General features: G+C 41.7%; 1 protein-coding gene across 1 annotated transcript; it reads right to left on the bottom strand.

The window, feature by feature from the left end:
* Positions 1–1,266: 1,266 nt before the first annotated feature.
* Positions 1,267–22,957, bottom strand: Clul1 (clusterin like 1). The gene is made up of 8 exons (XM_070028660.1): positions 22,904–22,957; positions 20,731–20,850; positions 19,093–19,241; positions 12,059–12,226; positions 9,574–10,003; positions 6,027–6,167; positions 3,620–3,834; positions 1,267–1,455 (listed from the first exon to the last, which is right to left on the bottom strand). Exons 2-8 carry the CDS (start codon positions 20,834–20,836, stop codon positions 1,267–1,269), a joined length of 1,398 nt encoding a protein of 465 aa, XP_069884761.1. The 5' UTR covers positions 20,837–20,850; positions 22,904–22,957.
* Positions 22,958–24,614: the final 1,657 nt, after the last annotated feature.

The following is a 24,614-nucleotide window of genomic DNA, read 5'->3' as shown; positions in this document are numbered from 1 at the left end:
GGATGTGGCTCAAGTGATTATCTGTCTAGCACAAGCCCTGAGTTCCGCTGCAAAGGAAGCAGAACAGAACAACAGAAACCCCACCAATACCACACATACACAAAATAAGTTGTTAATGATTTTTAAGCGAGTTTTATTTTTACTTCTTAGAATCTAAGAAGCAGAAAATGTGAATAAGAAAAAATAGCAAAATGATAATGATGGTTTTAGTAAAATGGTGGGTTTGCCAACTGCCAGTGTCTCATGCCTGTAATCCTAGCTACACAAAGAGGTTAAGAGATTCAGAGGATAGACTCTGCCTCCAAAATAACCAGGAAAAAAAAAAATCCAAGCTGCAAGCAGGATGCAAGCAAGCCAAATGTGAGCGAAGCCCTGAGTTCAAACCTTAATACTGGAAAAAAATAACAATGGTGGGATTATGATAATTTTTGGTTCTTGACATTTTTTTTTTTGTGAACATACTGTACAGAGGGGTTACAATTACATGGGCAGGATAATGCATACATTTCTTACCAAGCATTGCAGCCTCCTCCTTTGTTTACCCTTCACCTCCCTTCCCAGCCTCCCCCATCCCCCTCCCCTCCTCCCCCCCCCCCCCCCCCCCCCGCCACCCAATCCTTCCCCCCCCACATTGTAAAGCTTGTTTTTGACATGACAATTTGTGCTTCTCATTGTTGCAACAGGTCCACCTGAATCCTTAAATGACTTGTTTTTCCCCATCTCCTCCACAAGTTATACTGACATCAAATATAGTGAAAGCAGGGGTTATACTGTGGGGGAGGGACATACAAAGCAACAAAGAAATAATCTTATAAATTCATTAGAAACACATGCGGTTCTTGACATTTTTGAACATCGCCTCTGCAAAAGATCACTTCTTTGCCCGACTAGTAAGCAATTTGTTCAACCTCTTAATGATTCCTCAGGTCATTGCCTATTGTCACTGTACCTTGAGTCAATTCAACACTCTGGAGGCTGGAGCAGGAGAAGTATGAGTTTGAGGGCAACCTGAGACCCCATCTCAAAAACACGAAACCTTAGAATATTTAAGTTCATCGCAGTCCTATCAGGATTGAATGGGGTTTTTAAAAGCCCTATTTAATTTTTTTTAATCTGCATATTTTCTAGGCAGAAAATATCTTGTTTCATGTCTTTGATTATTATGAGTTTGAACATAGTTTCCAGGGATTTTGAAGTTAGGTTTGTGTTTGTCTTTTATGAGTCATTTCTTCCTGTTCACAAAGCATTGCTAATCAGGCACTCTACTTACCAAGTCTTAAAATGCTCCCTAAAATGCTCTAGAACTTTGGCTGCCATATAGTCCATGAAGTTAGAGCTCTCAGCAGTTGCATCAGGAGCGATCTTCACTGTGAAGTTGGGGGAAGGCAAAATGTGTGAGTCCACCCTCGTTTCATCTTGTTGGAAAGAATGTCCTTCGTGATCACTGAGCACTACCTAGAGCAGGAGAATTATTTTGTGTCAGGTTTACTAGATCCCAGTACACCTTCAAAATTAATACCAGAGTAGTCAGGATAAGCTACGTAGTGCTGGGGTGACAAATTAGACAGTCTATCTCTTGCTCATGTTACCTGCCATGACAAGGGCTCCAGACTACATGGTTGGTCATTTAGGTTCCTGACTGACAGAAGTACACCTTCATATGGCTGTGGCATGTGCATTCTTGGCTTTCTTTGTGACAGAGGAAGAGAGTGAATAGGTCCCATACTTCCTTGTCCCACCCTGGAAATAACCCTTGTCCTTTTCCTTACATTTCATTGGCTAGAACCTGTCACATGGTACCACTTACCCACAAGGAGGACTAGAAGACATGAATGAGCTGTGAAATGTTTAATGAGTGTTGTTGTCTGTGTGACTGACATTAATGTGGACTGCCAAGGAGTATACAGAGTTTTTCTAGAAATGTACAATTTATGGTTTTATGTGTGATTTGGCCAAGAACTAGTGAAGCAAAATACATATGGGATATTATTTATTCTCTCCCTTCTCTTTCCTTTTTCTCTCTCCTTTCCTTCTCCCCCTTTCTCTCTCTCTGTCTTTCTGTCTCTGTCTCTCTATCTCTCTGTTTCTCTGTCTCTCTCTGTCTCTCTATCGCTCTCTTGTCCTTTTCTTTCTCCCCCAACAGGGTTTCATGTATCCCAGACTGACCTCAATCTCAAGATTTTGTGTCAGCCTCTTGAGTGTGAGGATTATAGATGTGTGCCACCATACCCAGCTTACCTTGTTAGTTGCTTAGCCCAGTGATTCTTGTGTCCAGGTCTTTGTAGGATATCTCCCATATATTAACCTAATTAGGAACCACTATGGTACATTTATATAATCAATGCAACATGGGGGTGGGGGGTGGGGGTGCATGTCTCAGGAAAGAGTCACTATTTTATGGAACAAAATTATTATTTAAGTATGGGAATCATGGGTGCACTTTAAGAGGACAGTATTTTTTAGGCAAAGATAAATGTGTAAGATTTGCATAATTTGTTTTGTGTGTGTTTGTGTTTGTATCAGGATTTGAACTTAGGGCTTCACACTTCTCCACTTTTTTCCTCGCAGCTGGCCCTGGGTCACACCTCCAATGCATCTTTTTTTTTTTACATATTAATTGAAGGTAAAATCTCTCAGACTGGGCTGGAGTTCTTCTCTGGCTTTGAAATGAGATTCTTAGATCTCAGGCTTCTGAACAGCTAGGATTGTAGGCATGAGCCATTAATGCTGGAAGATTCACTTAATCCTTAAGGTAACTCAGTTTCTTATTGTGCCAAAAAGTAGTAAGAGCCATCATATACAGGCCTCTTTGTCCAAGTGTCTTCTACTGTTTGCTTTTCAAGGAAACATTTGGAGGCGGTTACTGTTACTACCATTTTAAAGGCGGAGAAACTGAGGCCTAGAGAGGCAAAGGAACTTTTTGAAGATCTCTCAGCTCACTGCTAAATTTTGAGGCCAAACTGCTTTACCTGTAAGTCTTCTCTTTTAAACGCTAAATTAGCCAGGTTTCTTCAAAGTTACCTTGATCACTTTCAGCCCGATAACTTCTTTGGATTAGACATATTTTTATTTATTTGTTTGTTGGTACTGTTTTTTTCAGTGCTAGGGTTTGAAGTCAAGGCCTTAGGCTCCCCAGGCAAGTTATATATTACTGGGGCCATGTTTCCAGACCTTTTTTTTTTTTTTTGCTTTCATTCTTTTTTTAAATAGGATTTTACGTTTATACTCAGGCTGATCTGAGACTACCCTCTTCCTGTTTACACTTCCCACATGGCTAGCATGACAGGCATATGCCTCCATACCCACCCTCTTATTAGTGGAGGAGAGGTCTTATGAACTTGTTGTGCAGGCTGACCTTAAACTGTGATCCTCCCAATCTCTGCCTCCCAAGTACCTGAGATTTCAGAGGTGTGTGTGTGTGTGTGTGTGTGTTTTAAATGGAGTTTTCTTATAGAGATTTTTGTTTTCTAAGGGCCATGAACTATATTACATCAAGTCAGCCTGAATGCAATCACAATGAATACCCACATTCCCCTTCAGCTTATTTTCAGATTCACACAAGATCAGTGAATAAATCAGCACATGTATTCTCCATCCTTCTCTTGGATTGGAAAGTTACCTTTGTTAAGTCACTGATGTTCTCAGCTCCTGGGATCTTGCTTGCCAGTTCAGACACCCAGCCAAACTGTGCCTTCATCTTCTCCATCAAGTGCAAGGTATCCTGCACGTGGTACTGGGTCATGCGGACAATCTGGTCATACTGCTGACTAGATAAGTTGACCAGTCTCAGAGCCTCATCGAGTTCTGTGTGCAGGTCAGGGACATCCGGACAGTCTGGGGGAAAAACAACCCAGAGAAGGGAGACGTGGACCCCCGTGACTTCCTAACTTCTGCCTGTTATTCTGGAATAACCGCCCATATCAGTTTCAAATAAGATCTAGTTTCATTTATTGTTAATTATGGGACTTTATGTAACAAAAACTGGGATGGAGACAGAACTTATAAATATCATGTACCTACCACCTATAGTAAGAAAAAAGGCAAGGCTTGGGGGTGTGGCTGAGTGATAGAGCACCTGCATGGCATACACACCGGGGTTGTGTCCCCACACCACACACAAAAGAATTACTAAAGGAGAAGGCCCTGCTGGGCCTCTTTTACATCACATTCTCTTCACGGACACCCACAAGGAAACTAGCTGTTTTGAATTTGGATATATATGCCAGTACCAAGAACTGGTAGAAGGAAAGAAGCCGCGTAAGGAGCTTGGGGTATGGCTCAACTGGTAGAGTTGGAGAGAAAACAAGAGTATAAAATTTTCACTGCTGTGTTTCCTTCTCTTCCTGTGAGTGCAAATACTACTCCAGTCATCTTTGTTTTGGGGGAACTTGAAGGCACAGTAGTTATTTTCAGCTTATAGACAGGCTGTAATCTGATCTTTCCTGAACTTGCTTTGTAATTTTGATAGAATTTAAAGATGAACTTGCGTCTTTTGTTTAGAGCTTGGTCTGTTAAAGTCTTTTTTAAAAAATTTAATTTTATTGTAAAGGTGATATACAGAGAGGTTAGAGCTCAATAAGTAAGGTAATAAGTACATTTCTTGTCAAACGTTGTTACCCACCTCCCTCGATTTTTTCCCCCCTTCTCCCCCCACACTGTCCCCCACCCCCTGTGGCCCATTAAATTCCGAACAAAGAACTTCTTGTCCAGGGTCACAAGCTAGTATGGTGGGATTATTTTCATGATACTAAATAGTATCTTCTTCCTCCTTCTCCAAGCTATTAGCCACACTTTAAAAAAATTGCCTTCCCTAGGCTATTACTAGAGTAAAATGAAAATCATCAGAATCAGAAGTTGTTTTGTTTTTTGTTTGTTTTTGTGCCAGCCCTAAACTCAGGGCCTGGGTGCTGTTCCTGAGCTACTTTGCTCTAGTCTAGCACTCTACCACTTGAGTTGCAGCTCCACTTCCAGCTTTTTTGGTTAGTTGGAGAAAAGAATCTCAAAGACTTCCTACCCTGGCTGACTTGGAACTGCAGTTCTCAGATTCCTGCCTCCTGAGTAGCTAGGAATACAGGCATGAATATCTGGTGCTCAGCTGTTGTTATATATAGAGATAGATAGATAGACTGATAGACTGATAGATATAGATATATGAAAATTATATAGATATATGAAAATTTTCATATATATATACACCATTTATATCATGTATATATCAGATATATATATATATATATATATAAATTTTCAGTCTGGCCTCAGTGGGGTGGGAGGGGTTCTAGAGTTTAGGGAAAGGTAGAGATGAGGAGAGGAATCAGGAAGGTAAAGAACCTCTCTTGGCTAGATCCAAGAAGGGAAAACTTCCTAGGGCTCCTGACAAGGGAACACTTCTTCTACTGAAATACTAATCAGTATTTATTAGTACATACTCAACTGGAAAGAGCTAATGTTACTTTCCAATAAAACACCTCACTGGGCTGATGGATTTGTCCAGTGTGGAGTGTTCCTTCATTGGAAGGAAGAGGTGTGGAGTTGCCCTACTTTACTCATTGTTTAGATCTTTTGCACCTGTTAGTGTTTGTTTGGTCTTTAATCATGGGAAAGTTTCACAGGAACAACTATGGACTTGGGAAAGTGAAAAGATGAGCTGACATGCTTTTGAATAATAACAATTTATAAACCTACAGTGTGTACCCCATTGAGAACAACACCTCCAAGAACTGGACAGAAAACCGAGTGAAGGCTGGAAAGGTGACTCAATGGTAGAGTGCTTGCCTTGCATGCAAGAGGCCCTGGGTTCGATTCCTCAGCACCACATAAGCAAAAAGGAAAAAAGCCGGAAGTGGTGCTGTGGCTCAAGTGGTAGAGCACTAGCCTTGAGCTGAAGAGCTGAGGGAGAGCACCCAGGCCCAGAGTTCAGGCCCCACGACCAAAAAAAAGAGAAAGAAAACCAAGTGAACCCACCAGTAGGGAGATTTTGACATCTGACCAAATGCTAATGAAACCTTGAGAAAATAAATATTTACCTTCAGATATATAATCCTGACACATCTGGCATCTTTTGTGAAATTCAAAACATCCAGATAAATTCTGGCCAAGTTCCCCACATGGCGCTCTCTCCTGCCCAGGGAAAGGCTCTGAAATCAAAGAAGGTAACATTGATACACCTGTCCTTAGAGTTTGCACTTTAAACACACAGAGACAGTGACATTGCTTTTCCTTAGCAGTGCTTTCAAAATCTACATTTGCTAGGACAGTTTGACATCTGGTAAAAATAGCACTTAGCTTTGAATCCAAGAATCTGGTTGCTGGAAGTTTATTATTAGCACACACATGTTCATGCATGCATACAAAGGCATGTAATTTCATTTTCTAGAAAAAATGATGGAATGGAAAGTAATAGTCTTTTAGAAGATAGACTTAATGGGGGTGGGAGAAGGCACTGTTTTTGTCCCTTTGCATATTTAGATTATTTTATAGTTAGTGTGCCTTGTTTCCTTCTTTTCTTCCTTTATGTCTGCAAGTGCTGGGCCTTGAACTCAGAGCTTCAAAGAGAGCTTCAAAGTCTCACTGAGGTTTCTTTCTCAAAGATAGTGCTCTACCATGCCTCCAGCCCAGCTTTTTCCTGTTTAGTTTGGAAGTGAGTCTCTCAAGACTTTTCTGCTGAGGCTGGCCTCAAGCCATAATCTCACAGATTTTAGCCTCCTAAGTAGTTAGGATTATAGGTATAAACCTCTAGCATCTGGCTCATTATCCTTCCTTCCTTCTTTCCTTCCTTCTTTCCTTCCTTCCTTCCTTCCTCTTTCTTCCTTTCTTCCTTTCTTCCTTTCTTCCTTTCTTTCTTCCTTCCTTCCTTTCTTTCTTTCTTTCTTTCTTTCTTTCTTTCTTTCTTTCTTTCTTTCTTTCTTTCTTTCTTTCTTTCTTTCTTTCTTTCCTTCTTTCCTTCTTTCCTTCTTTCCTTTTTTCTTTCTTCCCATACTGAAGTTTGAACTCAGGGCCTTGGCACTGTTTCTGAGCTTCTTTGCTCAAGGCTAATGCTCTACCACTATGCCACAGCTCCACTTCTGGCATTTTTTGGAGGGTGGTGGTTTATTGTAGATACAAATCTCACAGACTTTCTTGCCAGAGCTTTGAACCACGATCCTCAGATCTCAGTCTCCTGAGTTGCTAGGTCATTCATTATTATTTCTTACAATTCTTAACCAATAGGGTTAAAGAACTAATGCCAATTTCCAAATACTACTTGGCTAAAAATTGGTTTATCCAGTGTTAAGTTTTCCTTCATTTCAGTTCCTTTGTTCTAAGAGGGAGTAGGAGCAGTAACCAATAGGGTTAAATAGGTGAATGGATGCCACTTCATTCTTTGAAATTCTGTTCAATGTTCCCCAAGATCCTATTTAATCCCCAATACTGCCTCTCCTAAAAACTTTAATAATTACTTAAAATATTTAGTTGTAATTGGAAAGTACTTGAAAATTCCACAGATACTGGAAATGTTGTAACTAGGTGATAGGTGTTGATTTTATTATAGTACTACTTGTTTATGCATCAGTGGTTCATGTCTGTAATTCTAGCTGCTCAGGAGGCTGAGATCCACAGGAGCATGGTTCAAAGCCAGCCTGGGAAAAAATTGCTCTCCATTTAACCAGCAAAAAGCAGGACTGGAGTTGTGGCTCAAGTAAGTGGCGGAGTACCAATGGAGCATGGAAACAGAGAGAGAGAGAGAGAGAGAGAGAGAGAGAGAGAGCGCACACACAAGAAGTCCTGACTTCAAACTGACCAAAAAAAAAAAAAGTTGAAGAAAACACCTAAAGCCAACAAATTTTGAGAAACTTCTTTTTCTAGGGGAATTAACAATGAGTAACAAAATCAGTAAAATTAAAAATAACATTCAATATCAAGATATTTTAAATAACTGTTACTCCCTCTTTCTATTTAAGGGTAAAACATGCTCTGTTTCAATTATGTTCCTAATTGTGTTCATGAACTTGAAGGTCCAGCTGTTAGATGCCAGACACACAGCACTTCCTCAGTGAGTGTCAGTCATTGTATCTGTCATTGGAAAAAGACATGTATGAGATTCCTGTGGTTGCTATCACACAGGACCACGATGTCAGTGGCTTGAAACAACAACACATGTTTATTATTGTAGTTTTCTACATCGCTTCTCAAGTGAGTCTCACTGGGCTAACAGCAAGATGTCAGCAGGGCAGGTTTTTGCAGTGGCTCTAGTGAGAACTCATTTTTATATCATTTCTAACTTCCTAAGACTGCCTTTCTTCCTTGGCATGTGGCCTCTTCCTCCATCTTGAAATCAGCCAAGCAGGACAACACTCCCCAAGCCCCACCGGGGTTGTTTTCTACCTCTTTCCTCTTATAAGTGATTACATGTAATTATTCTCATGATTACATCCAATCTACTATCACAATCCAGAATAGTCTCCATATTTTTAAAGCCAGCAGATTAGCCACCTTAATTCCATGTACAACCTTATTTTTTCACCTTGAAACAGCAGATTCACAGGTTCTAGAAACTAGAGAGATCGATCTTTGGGCAGCTATTAATTCTGCCTACCACCAGGAGCAAAGCTCAGAAGGTCTTAGAGAGATTTTGTTAAAAATGAGCTATGTAACTTGGGGGGCAGGGAGGTCGGGAGGGAAAAAATCTGGAAGAAAATGAGGGAAGAGGTAACACTGTTCAAATAAAAATACAGCCATTACTTGTAACCCCTCTGTACATCAACTTTGCAATAAAAATAAATAAATAAAGCCTGGGCAGAAAAATCCACGAGATTCTTGGTTTGGTTTTTTTTTTTTGTTTTTTTGTTTTTGGCTTGAACAATATTCTATTCTTATATCATGCAGTCTGCTTTTTAAAAAAAAATTTCCTCATAAGTTTATACACATCTGTTTTAAAAATCCCTCAAAGCCTTTTCTTTTGTGAAGACTTCCGGGGAGTTCCTTCTTTTTTACAAAATATATTTTATTGTTTTTTTTTGTTTGTTTGGGTTTTTTTTTTAACTGTATTTTTTTTGTCTTTTCTTTTTTGGTACTGGGAATCGAACCCAGGACGTTGCACTTGCTAGGCAAGCGCTTTGCCACTGAGCTACATCCCAGCCCTTTTATTGTTTTTGTAGAGGTGATGTACAGAGGGGTTACAGTTACGTAAGTCAGGTATAATGAGTACATTTCTTTTTGGACCAGGCCCCCCCCTTCCCTGATCTGTTTTTTTCCTCCCATCCCACCAACAAGTTGTATAGTTCATTTTCTGCATAGTGTCTAATAGTACCCCTGCTGTATTTGTTCACTGTTTGTCATAAGACTCTTCATCTTCAAATAACCAGCAAAAAGCCAGAAGTGGAATTGTGGCTCAAGTAGTAAAGCACCAGCCTTGAGAAAAAAAAAAAAGCTAAGGAAGAGTGCCCACCAGGTCCTACATGTAAGCCCCAGAACCAAGACAAATAAAAATAAAAATAAATGCTGTCTAGTAATTCAGAAATGTCTACAATTTCCAAAGCTCTAACTAAAAGGAAATAAAAGGAATCTAAATAAAAGGAATCTTACAATATTCACCTTGGTGTGGTGTCGAAGAATCCTGAATGGCGTCCAGCGTGCTTTTGATTGATTTGCTGACTCTTTCATAAACAGAGAGACTGAGATTACCAAGTAGCCTGAAGAAATTGGGGAGGTCCCACCTTGGCTCAAGATCGGCTTTGGGGATTGGTTTCGTGGAGAAAGTTGGAAAAAAGGAAGGCTCCATGAGGTCAGAGTCTGACATGAAGTAGGACTGAAAAGCCTGGTCGAATTCTTGCTGCATTTGTTTGAAGACAAAGAGGCTCTTATTGAAGAGGATTCTCACGTCCTCAGTCAGCTGGCAGAACACGCCCTCCATCTGTGTCACGCGTGGGTCCTCTTCCGTGGACTTTCCATGGGCAGGGAGGTCATCCTGGTCATCATGGAGGGGAAACAGAAACTGGTACAGCTTCCTGAAAAACTGCTCCATCTGTCGGGTGAGGCAGGGGACAAAGAGAATATTTATTTTCCTTCTAGACCATTTCTTCACATTTTAAAGCCAGCGTACAGAGGCCGTTCCATTGTGAAGGAGCTAGGAAGAGGACGTGCTGAAATACATTAACAGTCTCTTACGTGGCTTTGACTCTGACTGTGGAATTAGCATCTGAATTTCTCCTGGTTTAGTTTTGCCTACTGGTATCTGGGAAAGGCCAAGTTTTCAATCTAGTGGACAAGCCAAATCACCTGATAAACCAGCAGCTGGCTACCTTTGTCCACAGGACAACATGGAAATGGAGTGTAAAATCTGCTGAAGGCTTTCCCTTTCACCTACCTTAGCTCTTTTTGTTGTTAATTCTTTAATGGATTGTCACTAATGTCTTTATACGATCCTCTTTTGTGTCTTCTCAGTTGGGCCATGGAAAGATGAACACAGATGTGTAGATAACAAATGCAGCCTAACAGATTCATTAGGGAAAGTTCTGTGTTTGCAAGGATCAAAGGCCTCCTTGTTATAGTCAAAGGAAGGATGGCCAAGGTGTTGTATTTTGTGAAGTGTTCAGTGGGGATTTCCCAGCAGTGACACTATGCTCTTCTGGGTGTCTATGACACCTGAGTCTGGGCAGACTGCAGTTGCCTGTCTGTGATAGTGACATAAATGTGCTGAGTGTTGGCCATGGTTGAATATTCCAGCTACGCAAAGAATTTCCCCCTCACTGGGGGCTTTCTAGGTCTCTGAGTTCTCAGGAAGTCATCTGGACAGATTATTGCCCGCTTTCCCCTTTGCCACTTTATGGATGCTTGATTCCATCCACAAAAATAGAAGTTCAATGCTGGGGACACATCCATGGTCTCAGGAGGCGAAGATGAGGGAATGAGGCCAGTAGTTTGAGAGTTTGAGACCAGTTGGGTAACATAGTGGCTTCTCCTGACATACGACACATTCTCTCTCCTTTGCCCCCCCATTCTTATATAGGAATATATATATAGAGAGACCATATATATAATATATATACACATATATTTCCATATCCCCAAGAAATGTCTATAAGGTCAGACAACTAGCCCCCATGAGAATAACCCTCAGTTTGACCTCCAATACTCATCCTCCAGGGGCTCTAAAAATAAAGCAGCCTCAATTAACAGTGGAGGCAAATTAACTTGGCACGTTCATTATCCTTGAGGCTGTGCTTTGTCGTTGAGCATGGCCCTGCCAGGCCAGTGTGTACTCTAATTAGTGCACACTCTGCTGCGGAGAATGCAATTCCACTCCATTTCATATTCAGCTTGTTTCTTGAAGGGGGAGAAGAATCCAGGCCAACTTCAGCCTTTCATGAGCAGAGCTCATCCTATCCAGGTCACCACCCTCTGTGAACCCCTCTGTCTGGAAGATAGCCAGAGGGGCTAGAAAAGCAAACATGCAGTCCCACAGGACACCATAGAGTGGGTGAGAGGAGATAATACAGGCGTGTCAGTGCTACACAACGAGGAGGGAGACAAGTCTTCATATAATCGGTGGGGAAAAAAACTAAAGCCCATTGAAATCAGAGGCAGTAATATTATAATTGAGAATGCAATTCAACCAACATTTATTGGATGCGTGAACTTTTCACATAAAGACAAATAAGGCATGATCTCTGCCCTCAAAGAGCTTACAGCCTGGTGGGGACGCATTCACGACTAACAAATGGAAAGTAGGAAGAGTCAGGGTACTTGGAAAGGAGATACATTCAGTGTCATTAAGAAGAGGGATACATTTGGGATGAGTCTGATCAGGGTACAGGGTCTGCATATATGGGCATATCAGAATGAATCTGCTTATACAATGAATTTACATTAATAAAATGTGGGGAAATGGGGCATAAAGACTAAATGGTTGTTCTAACTTACATCCTCAGGTGGTGATACATAAACATTACTGTTAAACTGTAGATCATAAAGGGCTAAAATCAGGTCAGGTATTCTAAATAGTAATATAAATTAATACAAGAAAGCTTATCTAGATTCCTGAAGGACTCTGAGATGTTGAACTCTCCCTTCTGCTTACCGTAATTTTCACGGAGGACCAGCCAGGTTTGCGGGTTGTGTATAATCTCACATACTTGCTCTGCAGGCAATACCGGCATCGGTCCCAGGAGTTGGCTGAAGATGCCTGGCATAACCTTTCCTCTTCCTCCAGATGCTCTTGAACTTCATTCATAAGTTTCAGGGCCTCCTAAATGAAATTAGAAACAGAAGTCCTATTGCCATTTCATCATTCTTTGTGTAGCTTAGTTGGTTTTACTCTTTTAAAGACAGGCATATACTAAGCTACTCACTTCAGTCTTTCTCCTTCAGACCCCTAGATTTGTTCTAGCACTTCTTTCTGTTTGATGAAGGGAAAAGCCACTGGTTGACCCCCATTCAGGACCTTGCAAATTGTATTCATTTACTCGTTCATTTGTTTGACAAATAGTGAGTGTTTGCTTTGTGAAGGACATTATCCTCCAAACGGTCCAGATGTTGTCCCTGTCTGGGGTGAACCTCTGTGATTGAACTTTTTACTTGCCTGTCTTTGGAGGATGTGGAAGTTTGGATTGAAGGCTTATAAAACTGGTATATTTTGTTTCTTTCATTTTTGCTGTCTTTTATCGTCCTAAACATGCAATGTCACAGATGAGTGACATTCTAAACGGAGATGCTTGATGCCTGTGAAGCATCTTCATCTTCATCCCAAGCATGCTGCGCCCCCTGGTGGTGGTTGCTGTACATGGCCAGACGGCTGGTCACTCAGGGTGCCGTGCAGCACTGGCACCAGACTCAGCCCCCTGGCTCCTGGAGATCCCCAAAGGCACAGCAGGTCCTTCTTGTGCTCCGGTCTAGACCACTGGCCTCCCTACAAGTGCAGACCCCCAGGACTGGCTTAGCCATGCCTAGGATGAGTCCAGGAGGAAGACTGAGCTAAAGGCCTCCTGCAGGGGAGAAAAGTTTCTGTGCTTAAAACCAATTTATTGTTTGTTTGTTTTCTATGTAGCTCAGGGTGGCCTTGAACTTTTATTCCTCCTCCCTCCCTAGCACTGGGATTAGTGTTACTGTGCTTTTTAGTTATTTATATTTATTTTACTCAATAGGAAAGGAAAAGATAGTACCCTTCCCTGCTGTAGGAAACATAACGAGTAGGGTCCCTTGGATGCTGTTCCCTATTGCTGTCCAGTGTGGGATCTTCAGCTCCTCATGTAGAGTTCTGGTGCTGAGCCAGGGAGTCTTAGCTACAACCCACATAAGGCATTGGGAGGGCTCCAGCTTGCCAGATGCAGATTGTGGCCAGGGCTTTGCAGCATGATGCTGCAATCACATCTTGTTAGAAACTTTCAGCCAGATGCTGGTGGCTCCCGCCTGTAATCCTAGCTACTCAGAAGACTGGGTTCTGAGGATTGCAGTTCAGAGTCAGCTGAGGCAAGAAAGTTGGTGAGATTCTATTTCCAATTAAGCACCAAAGAAAAATCTGGAAGTGGGGCTCAGCAAAGGAATCTTAGGTCCTGAATTCAAGCCCTAGGATTGGCACACATGCATGCATGCATGCGCGCGTGCACACACATACACACACACACATACAGAATTTTCATTTCCCCCAGGCAGACAGCAAAATCTTCCTGGACTTTCTACTCCATTCCAATTTTGAACGTTTTTCTCATTGTCTCCATAAACCAAAGGCCAATATTCTGAACAACACTAACTATAGTGCACCCCTGGGAAACTTACCATATCTAAGCCTCAGTTTCCTTATTTGCAAATCAGAATAACATGATCAACCTCTGAGGGCTTTTCTATTAAGTGAGAGTAGGAATCAAAACACTTATTACAAGTAGCTCCCAGACTTACTTCCTCTGGCCCTTCAGAAGTTTAACAAAGACCATTGACCAACCAGTGCCTTCCAAGTCTTGGAGGACAAGTGTTGCTATGGAAGCAGTAGGTCTCTGGTTAAGAATGTCCATTCCATTCCTTCTGCTTCCTCTAACATCCCAGCCATGGACAGAGTGCAGGCTTACAGCTCTGACTCTATAGCTTATTAGCATGCATGGCCCGGACATGGTAGACAAGCCAGGGGTACAAGAGAGGTTCCCATTTTAGCACAAATAAAATGCTGCTGGTGGTAAATATTAACGGGGAGGAGATGAGGCAGACTGTGGTGGTGATGAGTCCCCAAGGGGGAGTGGCACCCAGTATTGGAGGGAAACTGGACACCCCACCCCCCACGCCAATTCCTCCTAATTTGTCTGAGCCAACCTTTATTCTACATCTAAAGTGATTTGGGGGTAGGTAGGAGACTTGGGGAGAAGCAGGTTTAAAATTTTTCCCAGTTGACTTTCGAGCCACACCCCCCAAATTTAAGGGTCTCACACAATGGGTTTTTCTAAATGTACGATTTTTAAGAATACATATGCAATTTTTTGCTAGTTGCCAGCCTGTTCAGGACCAGAATTGAAGCAGTATTTGCCTCCTCGGTTCTCCCCTGGCAGGAATGTTCTAGCACTGGCCAGGAGGCCAAAGGAAGCGAGCAAATGGGAAAGCCACTGGCTCCACACCCAGGTCTCACATGCACTGCTGGTTTCACCTGGTTCATTCATTCCAGGTTGTGAGAGACACTTCTGCTGTCTGAACTGTAACATGAAAGGAAGTTGGCCCAGATGCTTGAAGCACATCATGTGGTAATGAGTCTTATATTCATGGCATTGTGTCATTAATCCCAGAGGACTAGATCTATAGGTCCACCAGGGAAGAGTCCATCTTGGAGGTGAAGTGGGGGAGGGAGGGCAAAGGGAAACATGCTCTTCAAAATCTTTTGACTGCTGCCAAAGGAGAGCTTGCAGATGCTGGTTGGACTGTCTCCCAGCCTTGCCAGGCGCTAGGTGTGGCTGCAGTGTGGTGTTAGGCTGACACACAGCTTTGGGGAGTCCCAGCTGTTTAATGGACTTCCAGATGCCACAGTTCTCCAGGAGTGGGGAGATTGCGGCACTGTCTAACTTCCTAAGTATATAAATGTTGGTAAAGATAGAAAGTATTAGAACTTTGCTTGTATTATTTAAAAATTTATGAGGAGAGACCCAATTTATAGCACCACACGCAAACATTAAACATGATGGGTGGAGGGGAAAAGAAGCCTTTGTTTCATAGGCAAAGATTTTCAATTTTTACAAAATAGAAAGAATTCTAAGATGGCATGACAGTCTGAATGGCTGATTCAGTAAAACAGCAAATTCAGTGATGACTGAGAGCGGTCAGGCTGGGTGTAATTGTGCATGTCTGTAATCCCAACTATTCTGAAGGCAGGAGGCAAAGACTGGGGGACTGAAAATTCAAGGATTACCAGGAAAAGTTAGACCCACGAATGTGAACAAAAGGATGGGGCTATGGTTTAAGTGGTAAAGTGTAAGACTTTAATCCTCAGTATTGAAAAAAAAAAGGTAGAGTTGGGTTGTGGCTCAGTGGCAAAGCAGGTGTATGAAGCCTTAGGTTCAATCACATACACAAAATTAAGCACATACACAAAAATTAAGATAATCAACTTTGTATTTTCGCCACAACTTAACATTTATCGATTTAAAAAACATCTGATAAAAGGATGTAAACTTACAGCCTTCTACTCACACTCAATTTTCTTGCTCACAGCTGGTACTCCACCACTTGAGTCACACTTCTACTCCAGCTTTTTGCTGGTTGATTGGAGATGGAGTCGCATGGACTTTTCCCCCCAGTTTGGTTTTAATCACAAGCCTCTAGGTCTCTGCTTCCTAGAGCTAGGATTATAGCTATCAGCTCCTGGCTCAATTGAACATTTCTTAAAAAATAAAATGTAGGGATTGACATAGTGGTACAGCCTGTAGTCCCAGCTGTGAGAGAGGCTGAAATAGGGAGATGCAGGGCCTAGCTAAAAAAAAAAATCTTGGTGAGAATTTATCTAAAAAAAAAAAACAGCTGGTCATTGTAGCACACCCTGTAATCCCAGCTAGGTGGGAATTATAGATAGAGGCTCATGGTCTGAGGTGGGTCTGGCAAAAGCTCCAGACTTTAGTGAAAAATAAACTAAAGCAGAAAGGGGTGAGGGTGTGGTTCAAATGGTAGAGTACCTCACTAACTATCAACATGAGAATTTAAAATGTCTTCCAAATTATTCTCGTTACAGTTTGTTTTCTTTTTCATGATAGATACTGTAGAGGCTCGAGCAGTAGAGCACCTGCCTAGCAAGCATCGAGACCTGAGTTTAAACCCTAGTGTCACACACAGAGATAAGGATAATGTCAGAACAGAATCTCCCCCACTCTAGTTTTTGCTTTGCTTATTGGTTTATATCAGTTATATAGGAGGAATTTCTCATGTTTCCAAACATTTTATACAATAAAATTTAGTTTATTTCACCCCCTCTAACACACTCCAAAAGTACCCCCAACAGTTTTCCTTGTTCCCTTTTTACAGTTGCAAATAATCTATTTTGACAATAATCTCTCCCTTTATCTCCCTTGCCAGCCCACCCCCCCTTACTAGTTTGTACCCAAAAGCATGGCATATTTCTATTTTAAAAAATATTGCTTTGAGCCAGGTGCTGGTGGCTCATACCTGTAATTCTAGCTACTCAGGAGGCTGAGATCTGACGATTAAGGTTCAAAGCCAGCCCAAGCAACAAAGGCCATGAGACTCTTATCTCCAATTAACTACCAGGAAACTGGAAGTGGCACTGTGGGTCAAAGTAGTAAAGGTTGGCATTGAGCAGAAAGCTCCAGGCTTGAAGCCCAAGCCCCAAGTTCAAGGCCCATGACAGACAAAAAAAAATATTGCATAATGATGTTATTAAACTATGAAGTATGCAGTGTCCATAGTTTAGAAATGTACTAAGCTTTATGTAGTAGCTTATGGCCAAGTTACAACATCTTCCAAGAACATTTGAATGCATATTCTTGATTAAAACAAAAACACGTAGTTTAAAGTACAACTATTAAGTAAAGCTATTGAATGTGTCTAAAATGGATGGGAGATAGATAAGTGGTAGAGCGTAGCATAGCACCTCTGGGTATAGCTCAGTGGTGGAGTGTTGGACTAGCATACACTAGCACTGCAAAACCCAAAACTGGACTAAGTTGGTACATCATCATCATCATCATCATCATCATCATTATTTTGTCAGTCATGGGGCTTGAACTCTGGGCCTGGGCGCTGTCCCTCAGCTCTTCAGCTCAAGGCTAGCGCTCTACCACTTGAGCCACAGCGCCACTTCTGGCTTTATCTGTTTATGTGGTGCTGAAGAATCAAACCCAGGGCCTCATGCATGCAAATCAAGCACTCTACCACTGAACCATCTTCACAGCCCAGTTGGTACATTATTTAATACACACTGGTCCTCTCCCTCAAGGAGTTCCTGTCAAACATCCCATGAGCTACCTGTCTGTGGGGACCTTGGGGAAGAGGGAGGGATGTCCTTCTACATTCTAGAAGCATTGATCAGTGCTTGCTTACTCTCTATTCATCTGCAGCTATTATAGTAAGAGGACTCAGGGCCCTGATGAATTTTATCACCTAGCTGTAAGTAAACTGACCCTCATTGGTTGGATTGGAAACTGTCCACTAGATGGGTTGCATGCCTGCAGACATGCTGGCATACGTGTGTAACCCCAGCTACTTGGGAGGCATAAGTAAGAGGATCGTGACTTAGGAAACTGACCCAGGCAAAAGCATGAGACCCAGCACTTGTTTAGCAAAGGCCTTGAGTTAGACTTAGGAAACTGACCCAGGCAAAAGCATGAGACCCAGCACTTGTTTAGCAAAGGCCTTGAGTTAGACTTAGGAAACTGACCCAGGCAAAAGCATGAGACCCAGCACTTGTTTAGCAAAGGCCTTGAGTTAATAATTAAAAAAAAGTACCTCAGTACTACCAAAAATAACCCTACCTTTTTAAAAAACATACAAATAATGGAAGCTTACAATGTTTCATTACAAACTCTTTTTTGGCCATGCAACAAGGTAAACTGATGATCTCATTGGAGCTGGCAAGTTAACTAAAACTTTCAATACATCTATGAGACTATTTGCAATATGGATTTGATGAGCTCTACTCTTAATGTGTATTGTGTGTTGGAACACTAATGGTAGCAATTCATGCATCTTAAATTGTGGATAAATTAAAATGAATAGCTTTAGGAATAAGGGCTAAAATTCTCTTTAGCAATAGGGATGGAACATCAAAAAACTTTGGAGACCTGTGAGCTTGATCTAGCCCAAAACTCCCTGTGAACACTTTTGACTTGATAACTGAGATGGGACTGAGAATAAAGACTTTTTGAGAAAGCACCCCTCCTACACAGGAACGAATCCACAAATGCCATGTTTGGAGTCCTGCAAAGACTTGTTCTAATAAGGAATAAGTTCTTTCAGGGAATGCGAAGGTATTTTTCAAGCTTTCCTCCAATCAAAGTTGTTTTCAGCTGAGTGTGGGTGGCTCATGCCTATAATCCTAGTTATTCAGGAGGCTGAGATCTGAGGATCAAGGTTCTAAGCCCAGACATAAAAGTCAAAGAGACTCTTATCTCCAACTAACTAGCAAAATGCTGACCTAGAGGCATAGCTCAAATAGCAGAGCATTAGCCTTGAGCAAAGAAAAACAGGGAGGGGGGTGTGTGAAAGCACAAAATCCCAAGTTTAAACTCTAGTATTAGTACAAATAATGCTGTTTATGGCAGGCTGAGGTCAGAGGAGTCACAATTTGAGTCCAGAGCAAAAAAGAGTTGAGATCCCCAACTCAACCAATAAAAATCTCAATGCAGCTTTCAGTCCAGCTGTATGGGAAGCGTAAAAAGGACGATCATGGTCTGGGCCAACCTATGCAAAAAGACCCTATCTGAAAAATAATGAATGCAAAACTGGGCTGGGATCATGGTTTCAGTGGTAGAGTGCTTTCTCAGCAAGCGTAAAGCCTTAAGTTCAACCCCAAAGTTGCTCGTCAAAAAAATTACCAGTAAGGAAAATGGGTAACTCTCCAATTTCATGACAAGGGCGCATTTAGAGCTCAGATATGTTTTAAGAACAAACAGATGTTATTTTTCACTACAGCACCTGCTTTTCTTCCTTGCACTTCTTCAAGGTTTCCATGAGTCTGCCGTGCTCCTCTTCTCTCCTTCCCATCACGATTCTCATCTGCTTCATCCCCATCAAAGCCTTCTTCAGCTCTCCACCTGCATCTGTCTCCCTCTCCTCCAACAAACCTACAAGACATGGTGTAGGTTTTCAAAATCTGATCAGATCACACAACAGTGAAATCCCTAATCTTTCCTGTCTTCTGAATAGAGGCTCCATTGTTCTCTTATAGCCTTGTACTCTGAAAGCTAGTCATAATGAATTAGCTGTCAGCCTCTACGTGGATGCAGCCATTACATGGACCCAGCTATTTTTTTTCTTTTTGGTCCGTTGTGGGGCTTGAACTCTGAGCTTGGGTGCTGTCCCTCAGCTCTTCAGGCAAACACTCTACTGCTTGAGCCACAGTGCCATTTCCAGTTTTCTAGTGTTTTTATTGGAGATAAGGGTCTCACGGACTTTTCTTGCCTGGGCTGGCTTTGAACCGTGATCCTCAGATCTCAGCCTCCTGAGTAGCTAGGATTACAGGCGTGAGCCACTGGTGCCCGGCAGACCCAGCTTAGAAAGCTCCAAATATTTCTCAAAAATATGAAGGTTTCCACTGGGAACTTTAATTACCTTCGTGTGTGTGCGTGCGTGCGTGCGTGCGTGCGTGCGTGTGTGTGTGTGTGTGTGTGTGTGTGTGTGTGTGTGTGTGTGTGTCCTGGGACTTGAACTCAGGGCCTGGGCTCTTTTGCTCAAAGCTAGCATTCTTCCACTTGAGTCATAGCTCCACTTCCTGCTTTTTTTTTTTTTATGTAGTTAACTGGAGATAAGAGTCTCACAGGCTTTCCTACCCAGGCTGGTTTTGAACTGTGATCCCCAGATTTCAGCCTCCAAGTCGCTAGGATTACTGGCATGAGCTACTAGCATCCAGCCTACTTTCCTTTGTGAACTGCAGTTATCTCCCAAGAACAAGTATCTCATGAATTACATGAGTCCTCAATACCTAATAGACACTCTTTCCTATCCTTCTTAAACCCTCAGCAGGGACCATGTTCATGGGCACATTCTCTTAGTAGCCATTATGGCTTCCCCATGAGCTTACTCCTGCTTCTGAGTTTAACTCTAGACCAGGTCAACTCCATTTGAGCTCATTTCTTCTTCTAAGGGTTAAGGACCTAAAACTCACATTTCCAGACAAAGGCACAAGCAAATGGACATACCACACACTGTACTTAGAACTCCCTCCCAGACTTGTTTAAGAACAATGACACACATTACTCTAATGGTTCAAATTTTTTAAATGCTAGAAAAAAATTTTTCACTGTTCATTAAAGCCGTGCTAAGATGACACCAAACATCTGGATAGACCCAAACCAGCCTGTCAAGAAGCTGGCCTGTTGTGTCTCTGCAATAGCAAACATCTGGATATGTGAACGCTCACGCACGGAGACCTGGTTGGAATTTTCTATCTTGATCCAGATGTTTGGTGTCACGACGACTTGGCTGAAGTGCCTGGAGACCATTCCAAGGTGAACTGTATTGAACACAGTTATCTCTCAACTGGGAGTCTGTAGAAATCCCAGCAGGGCAAGAAACAGCACACATGAAACAGCACAGATAAGAAAGCAGGCAGACCCTTCAGATTTCCACCGAGAGCAGTTCTGTCCTTCCAAGTAGGTGCACAAGGGCAATCTTTCCAGCACAACAGACAGGCAGCAAACACCAAGAGAAATGGCTTCATGTTCCGGTTCTGTTCTGTGAAGGAGAAAGAAACCCACATCAGATGTCTTCTGTTCGCATTAATTCAAACCACATGCTCTTCCAGAACACTATTCTGTTCATTTTTCTTTATGACTTTAGACACTTTATGCTAAAAAGACATAAAGAAGCTTAAAAGATAGCCTGGTTTGATAATGACCAGCATGGCTGGTGGCACCACCAGCACAAAAGCCCTTAGTTCAAGCTTCAGCATTACATAAAAATTAAAAATTTATTTAAAAATAATTTAAAATTATATTATAAAAAACACAAAACTTGTAATCTTAGCTACTCAGAAGGCTGAGGTCTGAGGTTCATGGTTCAAAGCCAGCCTGGGAAGAAAAATCCATGAGACTCATCTCTAATTAACCAGCCAAAAGCCAGAAGTGGAGCTGTTGCTCAAGTTGGTAGAGCACCAGCTTTGAGTTAAAAAAAGCCATGCAACAGTGCAAGGACCTGAGTTTAAGCCCTAGTAGCTGAGTGTGCGCACGCGCGCAGACACACACACATACAAAGTTAAAAACCTGAACAAACTTGCGTTCCCATTGAGTTTATATTCTGTGACAGTTAAGTAAGGTCACTTTCTGAAGTTTTTGACAATCAAGGCAAGGAGCAGTGTGGCTGACTGTCCCACAAAGTCCAAATCAGTTCATTTCCTTACCAACGGTAAGCATCGCTAAAGACAGAATTAGATTATGTCAGAGTTTTCCTCCAACATTCTGAGTCCTCAAGTTCTTGCATGGAAACATTATGACTTACTCTTTTTGAAAGAAAAATCTATCATACACATTTTTCTAGGACTTCTAATTCAACCTATCATGCTGGATGGGCATGCACCGTTACATTATTTTTCCTTAGATAATGGATTTCTGCTTCAATTTAACTTGATATATACTACTTTATATCTTAAATACAAATATTGAAAATTTTCCTAAGGTGAGATAAAGCAACTGAACGCTTTAATAAAGTCAAACCTGAATATAAGAGGAGTTATCTTACTTTCCCTAAAGGGGGGTATTTATCTACTTTATGCATATTTGCTATGTCTTAAAAACAAGACTCCATTCCTTTTTTTTTTTTTTTTTTTTTGGTCATGGGGCTTGAAATCTGGGTTTAGGCGCTGTCCTGTGCTCTTCAGCTCAAGGCAAGCGCTCTACTGCTTGAGCTACAGCGCCACTTCCAGTTTTCTAGTGGTCTAAAGGAGAGAAAAGTCTCACGGACTTTCCTGCCCGGGCTGGCTTTGAACTGCAATCCTCAGATATCAGCCTTCTGAGTAGCTAGGATTACAGGCATGAGCCACCAGCACCCAGCAAGACTCCATTCTTTAAATCAAGATTTGTGATAGTTTTTAAATACAGTATTAATATATCAGCTGTTAGCTGGATGCTGGAGGTTCACACCTATAATTGTAGCTACTGGAGGCTGAGATCTGAGGATCATGCTTCAAAGTTAGCTCAGACAGCAAAGTCATAAGATTCTTATCCTAATTAACTACCAAAACACTTGGAAATGGACCTGTGTCTCAAAGAGCACTAGCCTTGAGTACAAGAGCTCAAGGTCAGTGCCCAGGCCCTGAGTTCAAGCCCAAGGACTGACCCACATACACAAAACCAAAAACAAAAAGCCATCTGTTTGCCAGACACTGATGGCTCATGTCTTTAATCCTAGTGATTCAGGATAATGAGATCTGAAGGTTGTGGTCTGAAGCCAGACTAGATATAAAAGTCTGTGAGATTCTTACCTTCAATTAACCAACAAAAAGCAAGAAGTAGAACTGGGGCTCAAGTGGTAGACTTGAACCAAAAGCTCAGAGACAGTGCCCTGAGTTTAAACCCCAAGACTGGTACAAAACAAAACAAACAGCTGTACTAGTAGTTAAGTAATTCTGACATGTCATTTGAGCTTTATCTGTTTTATGATAAAAGCTAGAGGTTGAGCCTGGAGCCTCACACTTGCTAGGCAAGCACATTACCACTTGAGTCATGCCCCCAGCTCCTCTTTCTACTAATGTCCTGTTTATCAAAGGAAAGTCTTAATATGGTATATTTACCACGAACTTTGTAGTCTCTTCTCAGAGAAGTTTCCAGTAGCTTCCAGAAAGACCTTCACTTTCTCCTGGTTTAGTTTTTATCTGTGTCTGGGATTTGGCCTTGTTCTATTAAATTGATGACACAGTTCTTAATCCTATTAAACCAGTTGAGATTAAGGATACGGTTTACAATTGGTAGTGTTTAAAAATCAACACTAGGGGGCAGGCTGGGCACATGACCAGGAACCATGACATTGTCCTACCTTATTTTACACAACTATGTTTTGATGGGACTCACTAAAGTCTTTTAACATTTTTTTAAATTTCAAAATTATAACATGTATATTTATATAAAGGCAAAGCAAATCGCTTAAAGTTGGAAATAGAAGCAACAGGGTGAAAGCAAGTAATCTGTTAGGTAAAACAGTTTGAAAAGCATTTGTTTACATAGTTATTTGACTTATTACAAGAAGTGAGAGTTAAGGTAGGTACTAGTGGCTCACATCTGTAATCTTAGCTATTTGAGAGGCTGAGATCAGGACGGTCAAGGTTAGAGAACAGCCCAGACAGAAAAATCCTTAAGCTTCAAAACAACAACAACCCTAGCAAAATGCTACACTAATGATGTGTGGTTCAAGTGGAAGAACACCAACCCAACAAACAAGTCAAGCAGGTGAGAGGCCCCAAGTTCAAATCTGAAAATGAGTTATAGAGCAATAATGTTATTTTTTTTTACTAATAGGTATGATAAAACTGAATATATAAACAAGACAGTAGTAGCAAGTATTTCATGCTCATTACAGTTTGATAATTGATGAGCTGAACTGACAACATGGCTCCTTGGTAATTCATTTGAAAACAGCTCAGAGAGCTGCTAGTCGCAGTTAGCTGGAGAATCTACAGGGAGTGATCTCAATGGCTACTCAGAAACCAGCCACCCAACACTTAATACATGTTTAGTACTTTCCTAAAGGCATAGATCTTGACAGTTCTTTTTTTTTTTTTTTTTTGGTCGGTCATGGGGCTTGAACTCTGGGCCTGGGCGCTGTCCCTCAGCTTTTCAGCTCAAAGCTAGTATTCGACCACTTGAGCCATAATGCCACTTCTGGCTTTTTCTGTTTATGTGGTGCTGAGGAATCAAACCCAGGGCCTCATGCATGCGAGGCAAGCATTCTACCACTGAGCCACCTTCCCAGACCCAGATGTTGGCAGTTCTGAACTGATCCATATACCTTTTGGGGAAATCTTAGCAGTTGATGCTTGTTTCTGGGCAACTTGGAGTCTGGAGTTCATCTCTGCTCTGCTTGGTTACAGAAAGTAAGAAATTATAGAAACACTCTAAGTCTAGCCCACATCCCTAAATACCCATAAATTTCTCTTTTACTTGGAAACCTCTTGGCACTGTGGAAAAACATCCACTCAGCACAAAACTTGAATTATTCTTATTTTCAAACAGCTTAATGTTACCTTAGAGCAACTGCAATCCGCACCTCTAGGCAGGGATGTCCTGGTTGGCAGTGGCATATAGGGAATGAGAAGCACAGTTCTGGAAAAGTCATTGGCCAAAAGCTGCCCAGCTCTGCTCCAGCCCTCTACACCCTCACTCCTTAGTTCATTGTTGTCCAAGTTCAGGGCCAGTTGAGGCCAGATCTGGTATCAACACATTCAGCTATGGGGCTTGAACTTAGGGCCTGGACACTGTTCCTGAGCTTCTGTCCTCAAGACTACCATT

Source organism: Dipodomys merriami, unplaced genomic scaffold (genome assembly GCF_024711535.1).
Source record: "Dipodomys merriami isolate MVZ:Mamm:240054 unplaced genomic scaffold, mDipMer1.0.p SCAF_2, whole genome shotgun sequence".
Lineage (NCBI taxonomy): Eukaryota > Metazoa > Chordata > Mammalia > Rodentia > Heteromyidae > Dipodomys > Dipodomys merriami.
The sequence above is the reverse complement of the archived record's forward strand: the minus strand, read 5'-3'. Positions and strand labels throughout refer to the sequence as shown.